The sequence below is a fragment of the Blastomyces gilchristii genome (assembly GCF_000003855.2).
Source record: "Blastomyces gilchristii SLH14081 genomic scaffold supercont1.1, whole genome shotgun sequence".
Classification (NCBI taxonomy): domain Eukaryota; kingdom Fungi; phylum Ascomycota; class Eurotiomycetes; order Onygenales; family Ajellomycetaceae; genus Blastomyces; species Blastomyces gilchristii.
Window position 1 is genome coordinate 6,010,490 of NW_003101682.1, and position 22,848 is coordinate 6,033,337.

Below are 22,848 nucleotides of genomic sequence, written 5' to 3' on the forward strand. Positions count from 1 at the left end.
TTGAGTAAGAAATACTGCTTAAGACTTCTCATTTTTTTCAAAGAATTTTTTAAAGATAATCTCACAGTGATGAGTTAGCACTTTGTAAGCTCTATAGCACTCTTCTTCTATTTTCTCTTAAAGGATTTTTTAGAAGTTTAATAAGACTATACAAGTGTAAAATTCCTGAAGTAATTAGAGAAAAGAAATATTTGAAATTAATAAAAAGATTAATATTATCAATTCACAGACTGCTGCTATTCTAATAGAGCTGCAGCCTGCTGAAAAAGTAAAAAGAAGAATCAGAGTCTACTTATTAATAATCATATTCTTATCAAACTCATTCTTCATCATTGAAGTCTCTGATATCAGTATCTTTATCTGTTAAGAAGTTAGTACTGCAGTGCTGCAGAGAAGCATGCTATAGAAGAATATAAGAGATACTGAAAGTATTAACTTATTAACTTATAAAACATCTTAGTTATCTGCTTCAACTGAAGTAAGATTCTCTTCAATCAGTGATTAATCTCTATAATACTTTCAATAGCAGCATCAGCTGATCTCTTCTTAAGATCAGTTATTCTGAGATGTTTTTTCATCTCAAAGATTCACACTTTCATCTTCTTTTACAGATAAGTAAGAAGAATCTTCTCAGTCTTAATAGAATCTGTCAATGCTTAAAGCTTCAAGACTCTCACTCTGTACTACTTGAGTATCTGAACTTCTTGTCAGAGCTGATACAACATCTTCTTGTAGAGTAGATAATACTTACAGAGAGATAGAAGTTATTATTACAGATATAATAAAAATAACAAAAGTGAGAGAAGAGACAGATATATAAGATCTTTCTCTTCTTCAGCTGCTTAGCACAGTACAGACAAGTGACAGTGTTAGTCAGAGACTATATCAGAGCCTTCTCACAGAGAGAAGATAAAGAAATCACAGAACTCTGTGAACTCAATTCAGCAGTATCTCAAGCAGAGCTCAGATGTGCTGTGAAAGAGAAACTATAGATTGAGCTTCTTGAAGCTACTGTTTCTGAAATCAAGCTCTCTCTGAGATTCTCTTCAAATAATCACACAGGGTCATACATCACTGTGTTGATTAAGAGAGAGAGCAGTGTCACAATAGTGATGAAAAGAACAGAGAAAGAATCAGACATAAACAAACTGATTGACAGAAGAGACAACACCTCACTGCAAGGCACAGTGACTATCACTGCAGCTGTAAGAGATGCAGAAGAGAGAGAAGATATGATAATAAAAGCAGTACTTCTGCAGCTCATTGACACTGCTGTCTCTGTCTTCAACCTGGCTTTCTTGACAGTCACAGAGATCACAGCCGCATCATGAAGACATTTATTACTTACTAGAAAATGTCAGAATAAGTCTCTTATTATCTCTCAAGAATGATGCTTTCATACACTCACTATTACAGATGAGAGAGAGAGAAGAAAAATGTATTATAGAGAAGAAGAATCTTTTCAAAAAAATCCTATTACTACTATTAGCTTTGTCTCTAAAATACATCACTTTTACAGAGAAGTTTATATATAGAATAAAATATATTGAGAGATCTGTAAGTCACTTATTAACTATATTTTTCATATTTTAAATTAATATATAAGAAACTCACTTATCATGTATTTAATTTAAATGAAGATGAAAAAAGAAAGATCTACACAGTTAGCAGAAAAACTCATCTATTTCTTTATATCATGCACAGTATATATACTATCAAATTAATTAACAATCATTACTATATAATAAAGATAATTTCTAATTCAGTAATCTTGAGAGCATCAGAACTATACTCTTAAAGAGAAGAATATTATCACACTCTCAGTTGTATCAAGACTCTGTTATAATTTCACACAGCTTATCACTTTCATGTGAATGATTTCATCTCATTTAAACTGATTTTCAACCACTCTATAACATTATTCAGATATATCATAGAAAGATCTGATTAATAAATATAAGAACTCTGCTTCTATATGAGATCAGCAGATTACTTTTTCTTGATAGTGAGATATTGCTGAGATATCACTTTAGCTATTCTCACTTATGAAATGAGAGAAGATATTCACTCATTGTTTATATAGAATAGCTAGATGCTGGCTTCTTATAAAAGAAGTCAGTAATTTGTTTTTCTCTCACTGAAATATATACAAGAGTTACTGCATGTCTTATACAATCTTCTTAGTATACTAAGTATTATATCTGTGATATTCTTGCAATAACTCTGTAGTCTATGAGCTTGCTATTCAAGCAAGATAGTCAAGCTCACTCATACAGCTTCTCAAACAACTACCTCTACATGATGCCGCTGACTAGCCACCGCTTCGGTTCCGACATGTTACAGAAACTAACATTCTATTGAGAACTTAATGAGAATCTTCTTTTACATATTATATTAATTCTGAGAAGTGAAAGATTCATTTCAAGTCTCTATATAAATGTATACTATTAAGTCTTGTTAAAAACATTTGAATCACTATTAAAATCTTGAAAGCTGAATCATTGAGTGTCTTTTAAAGAAGAAGAAGTTCATCTTGAGACATATTATAAAGAGAGCCTCATGATGACTTGAAATTCTTACACAGCAACACCAAGAACTCGCTCGATTTTTCGAATAAGAACTCACTGATAGATTCATCGAAAAGCCCTCGATCATACAAGCATTTTGACCCCATCGCCGACTGCATACCCCATGTGGTGGTGGAGTTATCCAGCCAAACGTGAACCAGATGTTGTTCAAAACTCCTGTGTGGGATTATCCTCATTCTCCCCTACCACATCACAACCCCGGGCCAAATTGCCATACAAATTGTAAGATGAAGAGACCTAGTCATATGCATCAATCTTCTCAATTTTGGAAGATTCTCAATCTGTAATTATGAAGATATCTGAGAAGTGATCTCTGTGAAAACCCTGTTCATCTTTGATGTTTCAAAACATCAATACCAAGTCTCACCCTCATATCATTCTTTTCAATCTGGCTCATCTCTGACAGAAAAATACAAAAAGATATCTTGATAATAATATCAAGTATATAATCAATAAACACTTCTGAAGTACAATCTCTGCAGTCTGTCTTCAGTGTATCTAGACATCAATGCTAAGTTTCACTCTTATAGTATTTCTCTCAATCTGGCTCATTTCTGATAGAATAATACAAAAAGATATCTCAGCAACAGTATTCAATATATAATTACCAGATAATAAATCAACAGAACAAGTAAACAGTATATCAACAACTATAAATTCAGTATATCTCAAGATCTGACTGAGTCTTTGATCCCTGCACAGTGAGATATATTAAATCTAGTTTTAATATCTCAATATTCAATAGATTCTGTAAGAGATTGAGAACAGCAATACTAGATTTCTATTGAATTTAAGAATTAACTCTGTATTAATATAATCATTAATAAAGTCTTCTACTTTAAAATATAAATAATCAGTTCCTCTATATCTTACTGATAATATTTATATTATTATATAGAAACAGACTTATATTCTCTATAATATCAAGACTCTGAAGAGAGAAAGTCTTGATAGAGAGTATATAGTAGTATATATCTTAGCAGTTTCTATCTCATTCTTCTACAGCAGTTATTGCAAAAAAAAAGATCTTAGAAATAGTTTTTTACTTCTCTTGAAAAAGTAAGATGTTTTTCTCTGAGTTTTATACAATATTCTTACAAAGAATTAAAAACAGAGTTATTTTCTGTTATAATTTCATATTCTTTTAAGTAAGAATTACTTTTTCAGTGACTAAAGAGCTTTTATTAATACTTAATTCTTTTTTACACTCTTTATTAACTGATTTAAGTTGCACACTTGTTGTGTGAGAAGAATTGAATGATTTAGAATAAAATTGAATAATTTTAATTAATTTCTCTGTAAAAAATTAATTTATTTTTTATCAGTTTTTCTCTCAAAAACTGTCATATTATCTGATTTATTATCAATTGATATCATACTTTTTCTCACTATATCTCAAGAAAGAGATTATAAAGATTTTATTAATTTATCTTAAAAATCAATTTTAGTTTATTAGATTCTCTTTAAAAATCTAACCTAGTTACTGAACTAGTGTGAAAAAAATCAGGTATTTTATACATAAAAGTCTTTTATTCTTCTTTTGAAACAGTCTGACTAACTTTTCAATTGAAAACAGACTTAGAAATCTCTTAATTGAAACAGTCTGATCAACTTTTCAATTCAAAAGAGTTCAGTAAATATCTCAATTGAATCAGTCTGATCAACTTTTCATTGAGTAGAAATAATGAGTTTAAAAGTACACTCAGTTGATGTGAAAAAAGATGCTTTCTCAAATACTATTCCTGAGATTGAAATTCTGAAGAGAAGAAAGAAAGAAGAAATAGAGAAATAACAAGTTCTTAAAATACAGAAACTTGAAGTAAGTAAAATTCTTGAAAAGCAGTGTCTGAGTGAGATGAATGAAGAGATTCTATTAATTCTTCATACTCAGACTAAACAACTACAGAAAGTGATCAAGTTCAAACTTGAAATTTCAAACACAGTTCTAAAAACTTTGAAAATTTCTAATACAATCACTGACTCTTCAGTTTGCTCTTCTTTCTTTTCTACTTCTTCTTCTTCTTCTTCTTTAAATCAGAAGAAAATATATGCTCAAGCAGCTGAATCTGCTATCTCTAAATCTGCTGTCTCTAAATCTGCTATCTCAAAATCTGCTTAAAATCTTGAGAAAACTGAGCAGAATACTGCTCATACTTCTATTCATAAAAAAGTGAAGAAAAAAATGCAAAAAGAGAAAAACTTTCAAATCTTCAGAAATAGAAGACTTATTCTTAAAGTCTCAAATTAGAATATCTTATAAAGAAACAAGCTAAACTCAAATCTCATTTTTAGAATCAGAAATGAAATTAATCAGCAGTTCTTTTCTCAGTTGATAACTGATATTGAAGTTTAAAAATCAGTTATAGCTTCAATTGAGTTATCATTCTTTAAAAACTTCATCATTCTGACTACAATGCCTGAATTCAGTGCAGAATTCCTTATTCAGAATAAGAATCTCTGAAAATCAGCAGAAAAATCTTTGCTAAACACAATAATTCTATCTGAGAGAGATGAAAAGTGAGATAAATTCATTCTTCATAATATTTCAGTTGAAATTTTTGACTGTGAAGAAGAAATACTACTTCTTAAAAATGAATTAGAAGAATACAACTCTATTCAACTGAGAAAAGAGTCTGTATAACTAAATTCAATTGAGTTCAGATAAAGCAGAAGAAATGTCTCTATTCTAGTATATATAAAGATACTTAAACAGTCAAAGATCTCTGAAGTAAGAGTAGCAGATTTGAAAATGAGAGTTCATGAATACAAAGACTCAAAAATGAATCTCAAAGCTCAAACATAGTATTCAAACTGTCAAAGATATGAACACTTTACAATCTTATATTTTAGAGACTTAAAATGTGCATTCTGTGTCAGAGATTATAAAACTAGTAAGCATAAATATGAAATATGCTCAAAAAGAGATGAAATATATCAATACACTCTGCTTAAGTGCTCTAATTATAAAGAAAAACATGCATCTAGCTCAAAAGAATGTATATTTACTTCAAGAACTCAAAAGAACTGAAGAAAAAATGAAGCTCAAAGTCAATCTAGAACTGAAGAGAAGAGTCAAGTCAGTAAACTTATAACTATAAGCTTAAAAAGAAGAAACTCTTAACTATCTAAATCTTCAAACTTCAATTCTTCAGCTAAATGTAAACAGAATTTGAATTCTCAAACTTCTGTTAAGATTAGAGAATTGAGAAATGACTCTGATAATAAACTAGATATAATGCAAGTAGTTGAGATTTCTACTTTTTAAAATAGTTATAATCTACTATCTGATAATAGTGATTAGATTCTACTCTATCTCTACTCTCTTTTAGTATGAATATACAATAAAAACAACAAAAAAAGTTTAAAAAGTTTTCAAAAATCACATTTATTCAAAATAATGTGAATAGAAACTTAAATTGTATTTATTCTTGTCTTCAAATTATATTTGAATAAAAAGTTGATTTTATACTGCTTCAGAAACCAAATTTTAATACTGAGTAAAAATACATTATTTCTCATTCAAGCTACTACTGCTTTCTATCTTAAAAGTCTGAGATAAAGTCAAGAATAGTGATCTATGAAAGAAAGAGATTAAGATATTAATTTAATCTAAGATTTAATATCATGTCTGACTCTGATATTCTGATGAGTGATATTATAGATAAAGAGAATAAGTTTAATACTATACAGCTCATAAATATCTATAATGAAAAGTTATTGAAGAAAAATAATAATATCTGAATAATTGATAGAGAATTTCTGAACATAACTTTATTAAAAAACTCTATAATTGCAGAAGATTTCAATGTATATCATCTCTGATAAAATTCAGAATGTAAGAGAGTAGTAAGAGCTGATAATCTAATTGAATAAATCTTTGAACATTTAATAGATTTAGTTAATAAGTCTGATCAATAAACATTCTTTAGAAAAGACATGAAACAGAAATCTATTATAGATCTAATCTTCATATCATAAAATCTAATGAAAAAAAGACTTGTAAACTGATTTATTAATTCAAATGAGACATCAGAATCAGATCATGAGATTATTCAATTTAATATTGAACTGAGTGAAAAATAAATGAGTGAAAATCCTCTTCTCTCTAATCAGTTTAACTTTGAAAAAGCTGATTGAAAAGCAGTTGAACAAAGTATAAAACTGTTAAAATCTGAAAGACAGAGTGAGCTATATTAAAATTCTGATCAAGATATCTTAAATGAAATACTTAAGAATAGAGTGAAGCTTATTACATCTATTATTCTAATAAGTATTAGAGATAATATTTCAAAGAGAAAATCTTCTGAGTATTCAAAATCTTAATGAAATGAGAATATCTCATCTAAAAGAAAAGAATTAACTACTGCTAGAAGAGATTGAAAGAATGATATAATATCTGATAAAGAGTTCAAAACTGTCAGAAATGAAAATTTTTCAGATATTAAAAGAGCTAAAACAGACTACTGAAATAAATTTCTTGAGAAAGTATAAGAAAAGAAAGTTTTTAAAGCTTTTAACTATACTAAAATAAGAAGTGTAGCAAAACTTTCAGTCTTAGAATATGGGTTTCAGAATGAATTATATACAGCAAACTCTTTTGAGAAAAAATGTCAAGCTTTTATAAGAATTCTCTTTCAAAACTCATCAGATTCAAATTCAGAGAAAGAGAATATATCACTTCTCAACTATATTGATGAAAATGACTGAGAATGATCTAATCTTACATAAGATAAATTAGAGTCAGCTATCTTCTCAAGTTCTGTTAAAACTGCTGCAGAGCCTGATTCAATTAATCACTTAATTATTCAAAAGATATATTTCTACTTAAAGAATGAATATTTTAAGCTCTTTTTTAATCTCTTGAAAAATGAATATTATTTTGAATGCTGAAGAGAAGTTACTGAAGTGATTCTTATAAAACCTAATAGAAAAACTTCAATTTCTAAGTCATATAAAGTAATATCTCTATTAAACTGTCTAGAAAAGGTTTTAGAAAAGATAATAACTACTCAATTATCTTTTATAAGCTCTATTAATAACTCTCTTTTATTCAGTGAATAAATGAGAGATAGAAAACAATATTCTGTAATTAATACTGTTCTCTCAGTTATTTATAATATTTAAATAGCAAAGTATGAAGATCTGATCTTAACTGCAGTTTTTATTAATATAAAAGAAGCATTTAATTATATTTCAAAGTCAAAGTTAATTCAGACTTTAAAGATGTTAAAACTGTCACTTTCTCTAATAAAATGAGTTAACTGTTTTATATCTGAAAGAATCATATAAATTTTCTTTGATGAAATGAAATAAGATAAGACTGAGATAAAAATAGAAGTATTATAAGAATCTTCAATCTCACTTATTTTATTTATAATATACACTGCATATCTATTCAAAGATAGAAATATGAAAATAGTGTAATTTTCAAGTTATATAGATGATATTAATCTAGTCTACAGCTCAAAAACTATTAAAGAGAATTTAAAAGTGATTAAAAAAGCTGTAAAGAAAATCTTTGTCAGAGCAGATATCAATTAAATTCAATTTAATATGAATAAAACTGAGTTAATTCATTTCTTTTCTAGATTCAATGAGAAAGAACTATCTCTAACTCTTTTAAATAGAGAGATTAAACCCAGTTTAAATATTAAATGATTAGAAGTATGACTAAACTTTAAGTTGAATTTTAAATATTATATTCAACAAAGAACTGTCAAGACAGAAAGACTATTAAACAACATTATCAGACTATCAAATACAGAGAGAGATCTATTCTTCCAGACTATGAGACAGTTATATATAACCTGTATTATCTCAGTAGCTGATTATGAAGTTTAAGTTTGATAGAATAATCAAGGAAATTTCACTGAACTCTTTCAAAGTCTATAAAACAGAGCTTTGAGAAGAATTCTGAGAGTATTCAAATCATCTTCTATTAAAGCAATGAAAATTGAAGCTTTAATTCTCTCTTCTACTATTAGATTTGAAAAGGCCTGTATGAACTATACTCTGAGAGTTATAAAGATGAGCTTAAATTATATAATCAGAGAAAGAGTCTCTTCTTCATTTTCTGTCACGCCCCCGGCCGCGCCAAGGCCCCGCTGCGGTTTCACACGGCCCATCGCTTCCATGCGGATGATTCCATCCCGTCCGAACCGGTTTCCAACCACCCTATGACATCATTCGGATATATCATAGGAAGATCCGATTGATGGATATGAGAACCCCGCTTCTATACGAGGTCAGCAGATTACTCTTCCTTGGCAGTGAGGCGCCGCTGAGGTATCGCTCCAGCTATCCTCGCTCATGGAATGGGAGGAGGGTATCCGCTCATTGTCTATATAGAATAGCTAGATGCTGGCTCCCCATTAAAGGAGCCAGCAATTCGTTTTTCTCCTACTGGAATATATATATGAGAGTTACTGCGTGCCTCATACAATCTTCTTAGTATACTAAGTACCATATCTGTGACATTCTTGCAATAACCCTGTAGCCTATGAGCTCGCTATTCAAGCAAGATAGTCAAGCCCACCCATACGGCTTCCCAAACAACTACCCCTACGTGACGCCGCCGACTAGCCACCGCTTCGGTTCCGTCACGTTACATTTTCATTAATTAACTCTGGAAATGAACTGGATTGAAATAGATTTCTTGATTGAAATGAAAATAATTCTTTAAAGAAAATGTCTTCTCAACTGTACAGACTATGCTCACTGATTAAAAATCAATTTTCTTCTTTAAATATTGAAAAAGTTCATCATGAGAAGTTATCTCTCTGAAGAGAAAAGCTTGAATCTCTTATAAACTTGTAAATAAGTGAACTATCTAAAGAGAAAGAATATGAACAGTATTTGAAGAGAATTTCTACAATTAATATAAAAGACTCTATTCTGATTTATTCAGATGACTCAAAAAATGAGAATTTGAATAGATTAGACACAGACATTGCTTATACTGAAGATAATATTAATTTTATCTCAGATTTCTGAAATTTAGACTGTGAATCTGAAGTCTTTAACACTGAACTATTTATAATAGTGAAAGCTTTCAAACTTATTAAAATAAAATCTTATAAAAGAGAAAATAGTTTGAAAGAGATATAAATATTCTCTGATAGTTAAGCTGCTTTAAAAAGACTTAGAAATAGTCAGATTTATAATGATTAAATGAATCTTGAACTGATCTTAAACTCTGTTTTAAAAATTCAAAAGAGAAGAATATCAAAGCTGATAATTTATCTACACTAAGTTTCTGCTTATATAAATATTTATAATAATGAATTGACTGATTCAGCTGTAAAAAAAGATTCAGAACTAAGCAGATTTATTTAAAAAATTATATTCTGATCTTTTATAAAGAGAAAAATAAAAGAATCTTGTTTAGATAAGTGAAATGAAAGCTGATAGAAATAAAAAAAGAGTATATATTATTCAAGATTTGAAATAAAACTCAAGTGAAAATCTTGTTTAATTAAATATAAAAAGAAAATATTCTCATCTATAATACAGCTGAAACTAGAATATGACTATTTTAAATCTTATATACAAAGATTTGATAATAGATTTGATTCAATAGAATGCTTATTCTGCAATACAAATAAGAATTCTGAGTATATTATAATACACTGTGTATTATTCAATAGTCTCAGAGTCAGATTGAAAGAGAAGTATGATTTAAATTAATTAAATATAAGATTTTTATTCTCAACTGAGACAGGAATTAAATACTTAATAGACTTTCTATCAGAAACTCAAGCAGCTATAAGAAAATGACTGAATTCAGAAATATCTGTATATAAAGAGAAGGAAATTGATCAGATATAGTCTGTTAAAACAGTTATATACTATCTTTTAATAATTTATTTTATTACAGTCTCTCTTTATTTTACTTTACTTTTTTCTTTCTATTCTTTTCTATCTATCTATTTAATGTGTCTATCTTTAAGACTGTATTCTCTTTTCTTTTGTCATGATATTGTCAAATGATTTCAAAGTATCAGAAGATGTTAAAATACTGAAATTTGTAAACAGTTTTTATATTCTGAGCTGAAATTTTCTGATTTTACATATCTGAAATTGATGAATGTATAATAGTTAACTTTATAGATATAGGAAAAACCCTGAGAACTTTTAGTTCTTAGATAGATATTATAGTCTCTGACTGTATATATCTGTAATTGAAGAATAATAATAATAATAATAATTTTCCTTCTTTAATGTTTTTCACTTTATTATATAAGATCTATATATTATATCAATCTATTTAGTGTAAACCTCTTACAGTAATATTAATATAATATGAACTGCTTACAGTATCTTACAGTTAAAATATATTTTAATATTACTTATACTATATCACTACTCATTTAATAGAATATTAATTTAATATCTCAATATTAAAAGACTCTGTTATATATTATATATTATTTAAAAGAAATAATGAATTTAAGCATTTTCTACAGATACAGTATGTATGAGAGATTCATTCTTTCTGATTTTCTTAATAATTTCTACTTATTCTTCAGCTACTCAGATTCTGATTAAGCAGATCTCTTAAATAATAATTGAAAATTAATATTCAGCTATATTTTTAAGCTTATAGATGATCTGATTTTATAATAATTAATAAAGTAATTTTATATATATCTAAGTTTTAATAAGACTGAATATATAACTCTTAGTGAGATAATCTGTAAAGTAATATAAATTCAGAATCTTATAATTAAGCTTAACTTTATTATTATATCTCTGATACAGATTCTCACTGATAATAAAAGTATTATAAATCTTATAAAGATAATAGTTATTACAGTTTAAAGTAAGTATATTAATATATATTTTCATTTTTCATATTAATAGTTGAATTAGAGAGTTATTGATTTGAAATATATTCTTATTACTCAGATAATAATAAATGAACTTATTAAATCTCTAAACACTGTGATATTTATATAATTTATGATTTTACTAGATCTTATAGATGAAAAAGTTAGAAATACATAATTTTACATTTGTATTTAGTTTTAACTAGACTGATTATATAACTGTGTCTGAGATCAGAACTAGATTTTTTAATAGTCTTATTATCAATTTAACTGATCTTATTACACAGTTTTAATATTAAATAGTAGTTTTATACTATCTCAGTGAGACTTACTATCTACTCTTATCACATTTTTCAAATAAGATTATAATTTTCACTTCTTAATTTAAATTATTTTTATTGCTTTAAATGACTTTAAATCTTATTTAAGTGTTATCAAAAAGTGTTACTTTTTAAAAAATTAAAAATAGTCTAAAAAAAACCTTAAAATGTCTAAAAATAGTAACTTTATATCAAGAATGAGACTAAATGAGATTAAATGAGATCACTTTCTTATTTTTTTCAAGTCATGATTTCATTTTAAGATCTGATATATAGTTACTTTGCATATTTTTCTGATGACTAGTCCCAGCGGGATTCATGCCAAGAAATGTATGAGACCAGACCAAATGGGACTAAATGTGAAATTCATGGTCCCGGTGACCAGTCTAGTTTTGACAGACTATCTTGATGAATTGGGTGTTTTTGTATGTGATTCTTGTTATCTTGAGAGGGGGTGTTGGCCGTTACAGCCGTTGCGGTTAGCGATCCCACCAGGTCATGTGACCCACCACTATATTATGTTCTTGTAGATAGATCTATCAATACAACCTTCAACTATCCTACAGTTTTTGATTTAGACGGAGGGGACAGTAACACGGGGATGACTCAGCGCCAAGAAATCAAGGCTCGAATAGCCAAAAGCAAAAATTATTCGAGCTTGAAATCAGACCGTCCCATCCACACCGTACGAACAGTCCGTTTCCCACATCAACACAAGCAGTGTTTGCAATTAGCCTATACCGAACGTCGCCATGTTCGCCGTTCCCGGATGGTCTATTTCAAATGCGGAATTGAAGCTACAAACGGAGTATAAAGCTAAAACAGAACATCCGCCTCCTCAACCACAGGACTCTACGGAACCGAATGCCGAATCCAAGAAGCGGAAAAGAAAACAGGGAAAGGATCTCAATGACCAAAAGGTCACCAAGGGCAATGTGGATGAGATGTGGAGGAGGGTTATCGAAGGGGAAGCACCCAGTTCGGGCAAAAAGAGTGGCGCCCAGATAAAGGGAATGAAGAAGCGGAGGAAGTTAGAGAAAGCTGCTGAGAATGGAGCCGTTCAGGGATTGAAGGATACGGGCGCTGAAGGGACCAAATCGAAAGACGCCTCTATCTCCCCACCTGCAACTCCAGCAGATTCTATTGGTTCATTTAAGAAAAGCAAGAAACACAGGAAGCGCAAAGGAGAAAATAATGCTGAACAAACGAACGTGGCGGCTACAAATACACCAGGAGCAGTCGACTCCGTACCCCCTGCTCCTCCACCATCAACATCCCTCACACCGCTCCAGCAATCCATGCGCCAAAAGCTTCTCTCAGCCCGATTCCGTCACCTCAACCAGACCCTGTACACCACACCGTCCAGCCAAGCCATGGAACTTTTCACCTCCAACCCGGAGCTCTTCTTAGAATACCATGCAGGCTTTACCCGACAGGTACAGGAGTCCTGGCCGTCGAATCCCGTCGATGGGTACATCAGTGCCGTGAAGACTCGCGGCGCCCTGCGCCCACCCAATCAGAGGGGTGGTCAGAACAGAAAGCCAGATAAAAACGAGCGGAGAGCCGCTGCTCTTGGGCCCTTACCACGAAGGCCCAATGGGCTCTGCACGATAGCAGACATGGGCTGTGGCGATGCTAAACTTGCCCGGGTTCTGACACCGTCAGCCAAGGCTTTGAAACTCAAGTTGCTTAGCTTTGATTTGCATGTGGCTGATCCGCTGATTATGAAGGCAGATATTTCTGCGTTGCCGATTGCGGATGGGACGGTCGATGTGGCTATTTTCTGTCTTAGTTTGATGGGGACGAATTGGGTGTCCTTTATTGAGGAGGCGTGGAGAGTACTAAGGGGTGATGGGAAAGGAGAGTGCTGGGTGAGTGAGGTTAAGAGTCGGTTTGGGAAAGTTGCTCGGAGGAACAAGATCGGGCAGAGGGGAGGTGGAGCTGGGGCGGGGAAGAAAGAGAGGAAGAAAAAGAGTGGTAAAGGGAAAGATAACGAAGACGAGGAGGCGATTGATGATGAGGAGATATTCCTAGAGGATCAGGTTAATACTGCTGCAGATGAGACGGATATTTCTGCATTTGTGGAAGTACTGAGGACTCGTGGTTTTGTGCTTAAGCAGGAGTCGGTGGATAAGTCGAACAAAATGTTTGTCAAGATGGAGTTTGTCAAGCATGGGCATCCGACTAAGGGCAAATGGGCTGTTAATGTGAACGACACCAGGTTTGGGAAGAAGAAATTCATTGAAAATGATGACGGTAACGGGATGGCGCCTGAAGAAGAGAGTAAGGTGCTTAAACCGTGTGTATATAAGACCAGATAGATTTTCGAAGTATCCATCATTCATTATATTTTATGTCATGTTTTACTATGCGTATTGTTATTTCTAGTTCAGACATCTTGGCTAGGAACCATGGAGGTGGGTTTATTGTTTGAAATTTCTTGAGTCCGCATGGTCTCGTTTTATTCGCTAAATATCATGGAGCGTTCATACTAATTCCCTCCCAAAGTTGACACAACCCGTCCCATTTCTTCTTCCCCGTAAATCCGGAATCCCATATCCTTAGTCACACTGGCCAACTGCACGTTCTTAGCATCCAGCTTCTCCTCCATCACCTGTTTCAATGTCTTTAAAACAAGAGTCTCCGCTTCTACTAGGGTAAGCGAACGGTGGTATTCAGTTTGCAGCTCCGCTTGTGCGCCTTCACTTCCAGAGCCGATGGCCTTGGCATCGTATCGGTAGAAAGTCCCCGAAGGTTCAGCATGGTATCTACATCCAAAAATGGGATGTTAGTGTATCTGCCGCCAAATATCGCTTCGTAGAAGAAAATGACGTTAACTCCCGTACAATTGCGGTCCATCCTCGTCATAACCCGCAATCAGCAGCGCAACACCAAACGGCCTGCTCATCACGCTCTCCTCGCCATCAGCACCCTCACCAAATCTGAGCGCCAAGTCGCATATGGCCTGCGTGCAGCTCTCAACCCTCAGCGGCTCTGAATAGTTAAAGGCGTGGTTTTGGCTCTCGACACGGGCGTGCTCGACCATCGACCGCGCATCAGCCTGCAAACCGGACATTGCACATCCAATGTGTCGATCTATCTCGACGATCTTCTCTACGGATGATGTTTCGAGAAGGGTTGATGTTACCCGCTTTTCAACGCCTAGAACGACTCCTTCTGAGGTTGCGACCTGTGCATTTCCCGTTGAGAGTTTAGGGGGACTATGTTAGACATGGGGGTACAGCTGGTGAATGTGAATGAGATCCAAAAAATCGAAACGTACACCGATTGCTGTTGATCCCAGTTTTATAGCTTCGAGAGAGTATTCGACTTGGAAGAGACGGCCTTCCGGGGAGAAAGTACTGTAGTCAAACGAAGATGAGTAAGGATCGAGACTTTTCCAGCAGCGATTTTCAGAGGAATCACTCAGGCAGTCTTACTTGATACCACGGTCTGCAGATAACTGTTAGTCAAGAGAATAGTGGTGGTAGTACATGCACTGGGGCTTCTAAGAGCTTACCATATTCAGACCGCGCAATAAACATGATGAACGAGTATTATTCAAACGGGAGAGAATACAGGAAAAATAAATGAGAAAATAAAGGGGAACGCGGGTATAATGTTGTATATCAGTAAGAGAGCGTCTGTATAGCTGTAGGTGGGACTGCTGTTCTCTGTCTATTCTCTGCTTTTGGTCTGGTCTGGTGTAACGTAATCAACCACCTAACGCTCGTTTCCACCTAACGCTCGCCTTTGTAAATCAATTACAATCAACTTCAAATATTCATATCTCAATGAATATTTATTTAAAACTATTCTAAAAAACAGAATGATAATTTGTAGATATATATTATATTATATTAAATTTCTATGAGAAAATAACATATAATTATTAATTTATTAAGCTTTTTAAAATACTAATTTAAAATAAAATACACAGTCTATATTTATAAATATATTTATAAATATAAATTATTTTCATATAAAAATTAAATATCTTATAGATTATATATATTTTTAATAAAATATAAAATTTTATCTTGAAATTCTTATTTATTATTGATTTATTTAAATTTGTATATAAAATTTTATATTTTAAAATACTATTTTTGTAATAACTGTGTATTATTTATATCTTAAAATTGTAATTTAAATAAATTATTATATCAAATCATTAAACTATATTTATATTTAATAAATTACTTTTCAAAATTTAAAATTTCAAGAATTTTCAATATTTTACTTGTAATTTATAAAAAAAATTATAATTAAAAAATCAAAAAATTCTTAAAAATTAACATATAGAATTTTTATATAAAATAATTTAATATTTATTAAATTATAATATATTTATATAAGAATTATTATTTTTAATAATATATAATATATATTTCTTAATTTATAATAAAATATTATATATTTTATTTTACTGTATTTTATTTTCTAATTGAATCTATATTTTAATCAATTTTAACTATATTATAATAACTTTGAATTATATTATACTATAAGTCTTGATATTTATAGATTACAAATTAAAGAATTAAAATAATGAATAATTATTGAGATATTAACATTTAAAGTTGATTGTAATTGATTTACAAAGGCGAGTGTTAGGTGGAAACGAGCGTTAGGTGGTTGATTACGTTAGTGCATGGGTGTTGGATGAGAGCTCCGGATATGGCTTAGCTAATGCCTAGTTACGCAAACTGGAAGTGCCTGGAGATACCCGCGCTAGCCCCAAAAGGGATATAACACAACTTCCCGGATATCTACGCAGCGTATACACTGTCACTAAGAAGAAGTCAATAAGGCGGCGCGCTTCATTTGCCTTTATTCATCGGCAGAATTGGTGGCTCCGATGACGGGCGACAATTATGGCTTCCTCTTCTCCCTCCACCGTAAAGCCTTCTACGTCTTTCCATGAACGATCGGCTAGCCATTCGAATGGGCCTCGAGCACGCGTTTCCTCTGCTCGCGTTAATGGGAAATCTACGCGCTATGGGCAACCTATGCCCGCGGACGGGAGATTGCCTGCATCACGAGAAGGTACCCCTGGGACGGGAACCAGTCGAACGAGCAGAGACTATAACTCGAGTGAAGTGCGCACGGAGAGAACACAGGTCACAACCAGGGAACGGGTCCAGGTCAGGTCGAAGAAACAGCCTACAAGCTCGGCACCAGCGTCAAAGGGCGAATGGGAGAAACCAAGAACGAAGAAACCCAGTCAAAATGAGGTTCCTAATCCGGCTGTTAGATCAAAGACGAAGGAGAAGGAGGTAGAAAAGGAGCAACCAGAGGGTCAGTCAATATTTGTGTGAGTTAGATATGCTAGCAATTAGGCTGATGGCAGTTTTTAATACAGCACTATGGGAGCCGCAAGCGAATTTGATTCCCCATTCGACCGCCCCCCTTGCGTGCCGTGTGTCTGTACCCCCTCTATCGTCACTGGCTCCGCAATCATTACGCCCACCACCGCTCCGGGAACTAAAAATGGAGGCGCAGGAAGCTGCAATTCTCGAGGACCTCCTATTTGTTTTCATGGGCTACGAAGGCCAATATATCCACTTTGTCAACTCCTATAACCCATCTGAAGAGACTGATCGGTTAATTGGCCCATCTTTTCAAATAGAACCAGGTCTTGAACCTAGCTTGAAGGATCTTACTCTTTCCATGCTGAAAATGGCTACCCACTATAGCGCCATGGAGGCCTTTGTAGAAGTTCAGAGCAGAGCGGAATTTGGTGCTGTCAACCATGCCCTTTGTGCTGCAATACGCAAACTGCTAAAGGACTATCTTATTCTAGTCGCCCAGCTAGAAAACCAACTTCTCAATAATCGTAATTTTACACTACATGTTCTCCACCTCCATATCATGCCTACCAGTCAGAGTATGGCTCAGCTATATGCACTCGGGCAAGAGCTATTGAAGAAAAACTCACTTCTGGTTCAAGAATCGGACGAGTCGGTCGATGATTTTGATGATGTGGAAAATCTCCTTGAACAATTGAGAGAAGGCGGGGAACTAGCTCCTGGGGGAATGTCAAGCAAAAGGCTCTGCAAGGGCGGGAACGTCTTAGGGGTATTAACTCAAAGGCTTGCAACTTTCTCTGGCGACCCAACCACCGGAACATTGCTTCAGACTCTGTTGCGGGAGGCTAGCCGTCCATATATGACCATGCTGAACGAATGGCTGCACCAGGGAGCCATTAACGATCCCCACGCGGAGTTCCTCATCAAAGAGCAGAAAGGGATCAAGCGCGACAAACTCGAGGAGGATTATACTGACGAATACTGGGAGAAACGGTATACCATCCGTGACAGCGAAGTCCCCCCACAACTGGACACCGTCAGAGATAAGGTTCTGCTGGCTGGCAAGTATCTCAATGTTGTTCGTGAGTGCGGCGGGGTTGATATCAGTAAAGAGATTCGGGATGTACCTCCGACCTTTGACGATCCACGATTTCTTGATAACGTAAATTCGGCATACGCATACGCAAACGCTTCCTTACTCAACCTCCTTTTAACGAAGAATTCTTTGACGACCCGATTCCGATCTTTGAAACATTACTTTTTCCTTGACCGTTCTGATTTCTTCTCTTACTTCTTAGAGTTGGGTGCATCAGAGCTCCGGAAACCGGCGAAGAATGTCAATGAAGGGAAATTACAGTCCCTGCTTGATCTCGTTCTTCGACAACCCGGCACTATTGCGGCTCAAGATCCCTTCAAAGAAGATGTGAAGGTTCGCATGAATTATATAGGATTAACCAAATGGCTCATGCGCGTGGTAAGTGTGTCCGGTATTGATCAGGATAATCCAGATGGTGGACTTGAAAGATATCAAACTCCTGCCCCACAAGCTACGGAAGAGGAAAAGGATATTATTGGTTTCGATGCCTTAGAACTCGACTACATGGTGCCATTCCCACTTTCACTCGTTATTAGTCGTAAAACAGTCCTCCGTTATCAACTTATTTTCAGGTACATCCTATCCCTTCGACATTTAGAAACATTACTCGGAGCCGCCTGGCAAGACCACATGAAAGTACAGAGCTGGCGCCATAGATCATCTGACCGGAAACTTGAGCTGTGGAAGCGAAGGGCCTGGACATTACGGGCTAGAATGCTCATATTTGTGCAACAGCTGCTTTACTTCTGCACTGCCGAAGTGATCGAGCCCAATTGGCAGAATCTCATGGACCGAGTGAATGGCGACGATGCTGACGGAACCGAAGTTATGGTCAATGGGACAAAACAAGTCAATCGGACAGTCGATGAGCTGATGCAAGACCACGTTGATTTCCTGGACACCTGTCTGAAAGAGTGCATGTTAACTCAGGGAAAACTGCTCAAGGTAAATATTTTACTATACCCCTCTCCTTCCTTTACATTGATTATGAAACGACTTAAACAGAAGATCTGTCTAGATCCATTCCAAACTCATGATCTGCTGTACTATGTTCGCTTCCTGGACAGCGTCGTCGCTTTCACGCAGTCTTGTCTCCGCGGATCCTGACCTGTCGGGCCCTAACTCCAAACAAAGCGTCGCTAGCTCCGATACCACTAAGACGTATGACCCCACGCGCCTAGGTAAGCTTGAGGATACTTTGAAAAGATATGAAGACCATTTCAATCGACATCTCAGGATTTTAATGGACAGGTGGGTTATAAGCTACCTCCTTTCGAATTGCTTGCTGGCCCCTGATGGAAGCTGAAAATTAACTTTCGTACACGTGTATTTAGTTTGAATTATTTCGCCGCTACTGAGAGTGTGGTTTTGCTTAAACTTGCTCATTCGTTGAGTACGATTTGCAAGGAAGATTGAGTCCTCAGAACAGCTGGGAATATATTTTGCCACTATTCTTCATTAGTGGTCTCGTCTCGTAATCGGGCCATATTGCGATATGTGGATAATATTCGCGCAGTTTCGAAACCGATCAAGGACGGGGGTGCGCGCCTTATCTATATAGAACACTCTTCGTAGCTTGTTACCCTGACTTTCTGGAACCTAACTGGCGGCAAATCGACATGCCCGTGGTTAGCTCTCATACATGGAACGACCGCCGCCTACAATAGTCTAAGCCCCGCTATGGAATGGTACTCTCCGTTTCAATCTGGTACGTAATTTTTGTGGCATGAACGATTGAAATCCGAGATGTTAGGAGGATGAGGTAAATTTGCATGACATGAAATTCCTGCTCAAAGCGATAATCCCAGATTTTCATGGGGCCACTCGGTATCCGACACTAGTCACCGGGGTAGAATGAATTTATGGGGAGGAATATCGAAAGAAATATCGATATGGGGCTCCAGTTGGACGAGTTGACCATCACTGGTGAGGGCCGGAGTGAAATGAGTTGACATCTGAAGCTGTCTCATATCGATATTAAGGCTGGAGGGACCAGTAAACTTTTCCCTCAAACCCGGGCTATTTTTAGGTAATATTCACATCTAAATTACACTACCGCACAATCTCGCGTTTTTGTTAAGCTGCATTCTAAGCTTGTATTCATAAAATAACTATCCCAATGGGAATTTACCATGACATGCCGTCATATATATGTACAGTACATAAATAATGTGCCGCTATTCTTCAATCAAATCAGAAGAAAAGAGAGAAAATAGCCATAGCGTTTACGTCTAATCATCAGTTCTTCAATGCTCCGAAACGAAGACACCAGCCATTCCCATACCCTAGAGAAGTAGAATAAATGGTTAGCAAACTTTCGTTCCATTTCATGATAGTTCGACGGTGGGATCTTCCATCTGGATGTAGGGGCCATGAATACTTACAGTTCCAACACACATAGACGTCACTACGACGCGCTTATTTTGTCTCCGAAGCTCTGAGAGGGCTGTCACTACTTGGCGAGCGCCAGTACAGCCAAGGGGATGGCCGATGGCACTGATGATTTGTGACAATGGATGTTAGCCAGACTCTTAACTTAGTGTTCACAGAAGGAAGATTATACGCACATTGCACCACCGCGAGGGTTTACTTTTGCAACGTCGAGACCGAGCTTCCTGACGCAGTAGACTCCCTGTTTTGTCACAGTAGTTAGCATTAAATAATGGAATACGAAACCACTGTGGAGTTTCCATTGTTGTGATAAACGCATACGGATATGTTAACATACCATTGAAGCGAACGCCTCATTGATCTCGAAGATATCCACATCCTCCTTCTGTAGGTTGAGCTTCTTCATCATTTTCGGTATGGCAAGTGTCGGGCCAATGCCCATAATCCGTGGCTCCAGACCGGCCACAGTTGCGCCGCAGAATTTAGCAAGAATAGGTTGACCCAGCTCCTGTGCACGGGATCGCTTCATCAACAGCACGGCGGCAGCGCCGTCGGTGACTTGCGATGCATTGCCGCCAGTTGTGCGACCGGGCTGCCACTGTGGGAACGCTGGGCGGACCTTGGCCAAGCTCTCGGCAGTGGTTCCGTACCGGACACCATCATCTCTATCCGCGACAACTTCCTTAACCTCCCCAGTTTTGGGATCCTTCACTTTGACTTTGATGGGCGTGATTTCGTCGACCACCCACCCGCTCTTCTGCGCCAATTCAGCTCGCTGATACGACCGCGCGGCGAATTCATCATGCATCTCTCGGGAGATGTTGAATTGGCCTGCGACGTTCTCAGAAGTCTGGCCCATTGGCATCTGGTTTTGAGACGCAATGGGGTGGTTGAGCACGTCTTTTGAGACGACGGCGGGGCCATTGTCTGGGATCGTGCTCATGCTCTCTGCGCCGACACCGATGCCGATATCGATAGCACCGGCTTGGATTTGGTTGGCAATCTGCTGGATGGCGAGCAGCCCAGATGAGCAGAAGCGGTTGGCGACTGACACAGAGGTAGTTACGGGATACCCAGCGACCAGGACCGCGGAGCGGGAAGCGTATGCGGCAGACGGAGCAGAAACATTTCCGACGCAGACATCTTCAACGAGAGCTGGGTCGATGTTGGATTTCTCACGGACGGCCTGGAAAGAGAGAGGGTAAGCTGTTTTGCTCTCCTTTTTTTTTTTTTTTATCATTTCGCTTCTTGTCAGATTGAGAGTTGAGAGGTTCAGCTTACAGTAAGCAAGGCGATCAGAAGGTCATCAAGGTGTGTGTCCTTGAGAGCTCCTCGGCGAGCTTTGGTGAGAGGGGTCCGGGTAGCGAAAGTGATAACCTATGCATTTCATGTTCTGTCAGCATCTCTGACGATTGGGACCAAAAAATGTCAGTTAACAGAGATATGGCCTTACAATGTCATCAGGATTCTTTGCCAGAAGCGCCTGTCTTGCTGGCGAATCTCCAGCCTGGAGATGGCCCTGAATCGAGGATAGTCTTTGCTGTGGGGATGCCATTGTGGAGGATGTAGTTGTATGAACTTCGCTCAGGTATGCGGAACAAAACACGCAAGAGTCAATGATAAATATACAAAAGGAAGCGGAAGAGAAAGCAGATATTTAAATAAGCCGGAGAAAATCACAAGCTTATTTATTGTCCGCAACCTTTTCTCCTCCATCCCCACCATGCATGGAAATGGCTGCCGCCACCTCCAGAATCGCTGGTTGTCCCTCGGCAGTTCCTGGCTTTTCCACCAACGTTTCGTCTCACGCCCGAACAGCCGATAACTTAAATAGCTATAGAAAGCTTACTGTTGAGCTCCTCAGAAGCCGACGATTAATCAGCCGCCCCGGGTTTTCGACATGCATCACATATATATATATATATCCTGGCAGACTATTGTTCCCGCCATTAGCAAGTTTTCACCTGTAACGGCTAGCGGGGCGGCAAGTAGCAAGGTTCCCATTGCGGGAAAATAGCATCACGGTCATGCCGGACTTGAGGGTTACACACCAAATGAACTTGGGTTGCGTTCTGAACTCTCATGTGTGGCACGGCCGCCATTGCACGAGAGCAGTTATCAGTTAGCGGATGTGTGCTGCTAGATCAGCAAATGGCCGATGTCTGGCTACCGGGGCTGAAACATCCATGAAGATTGTTCTAAATTTATATATAGTTATAATCCTTCGACTGTCTCAAAGATCCATCAACCTTCTTGTGAAGAGACTGTTTCTCCTCTGTATAGAATCTCTTCTCAGCTTTCTCACTGGAGTAA

At 35.9% G+C, this 22,848-nt stretch overlaps 4 protein-coding genes across 4 annotated transcripts; 2 read left to right on the plus strand and 2 right to left on the minus strand.

Moving 5' to 3' along the window:
- Positions 1 to 12,260: 12,260 nt before the first annotated feature.
- BDBG_00623 (rRNA processing protein RRP8) lies at positions 12,261 to 14,257 on the plus strand. Its single transcript, XM_002629331.2, has one exon. The coding sequence runs from the start codon at positions 12,489 to 12,491 to the stop codon at positions 14,055 to 14,057; it is 1,569 nt and encodes a 522-aa protein (XP_002629377.1). The 5' UTR covers positions 12,261 to 12,488; the 3' UTR covers positions 14,058 to 14,257.
- On the minus strand, positions 14,228 to 15,281 carry BDBG_00624 (proteasome component PUP2; the record flags this gene model as incomplete). The annotated part of the gene is made up of 4 exons (XM_031719968.1): positions 14,228 to 14,504; positions 14,583 to 14,926; positions 15,020 to 15,171; positions 15,257 to 15,281. 4 exons carry the CDS (start codon positions 15,279 to 15,281, stop codon positions 14,228 to 14,230), a joined length of 798 nt encoding a protein of 265 aa, XP_031575924.1.
- Positions 15,282 to 16,491: 1,210 nt separating this feature from the next.
- On the plus strand, positions 16,492 to 20,626 carry BDBG_00625 (spindle pole body component). Its single transcript, XM_002629333.2, has 4 exons — positions 16,492 to 17,037; positions 17,102 to 19,089; positions 19,163 to 19,395; positions 19,479 to 20,626. Exons 1-4 carry the CDS (start codon positions 16,614 to 16,616, stop codon positions 19,558 to 19,560), a joined length of 2,727 nt encoding a protein of 908 aa, XP_002629379.2. The 5' UTR covers positions 16,492 to 16,613; the 3' UTR covers positions 19,561 to 20,626.
- BDBG_00626 (acetyl-CoA acyltransferase) lies at positions 19,977 to 22,444 on the minus strand. Its single transcript, XM_002629334.2, has 6 exons — positions 21,989 to 22,444; positions 21,817 to 21,912; positions 20,873 to 21,721; positions 20,712 to 20,776; positions 20,529 to 20,640; positions 19,977 to 20,429 (listed from the first exon to the last, which is right to left on the minus strand). The coding sequence occupies exons 1-6, from the start codon at positions 22,088 to 22,090 to the stop codon at positions 20,391 to 20,393; spliced, it is 1,263 nt and encodes a 420-aa protein (XP_002629380.1). The 5' UTR covers positions 22,091 to 22,444; the 3' UTR covers positions 19,977 to 20,390.
- Between the last annotated feature and the right edge of the window lie 404 nt (positions 22,445 to 22,848).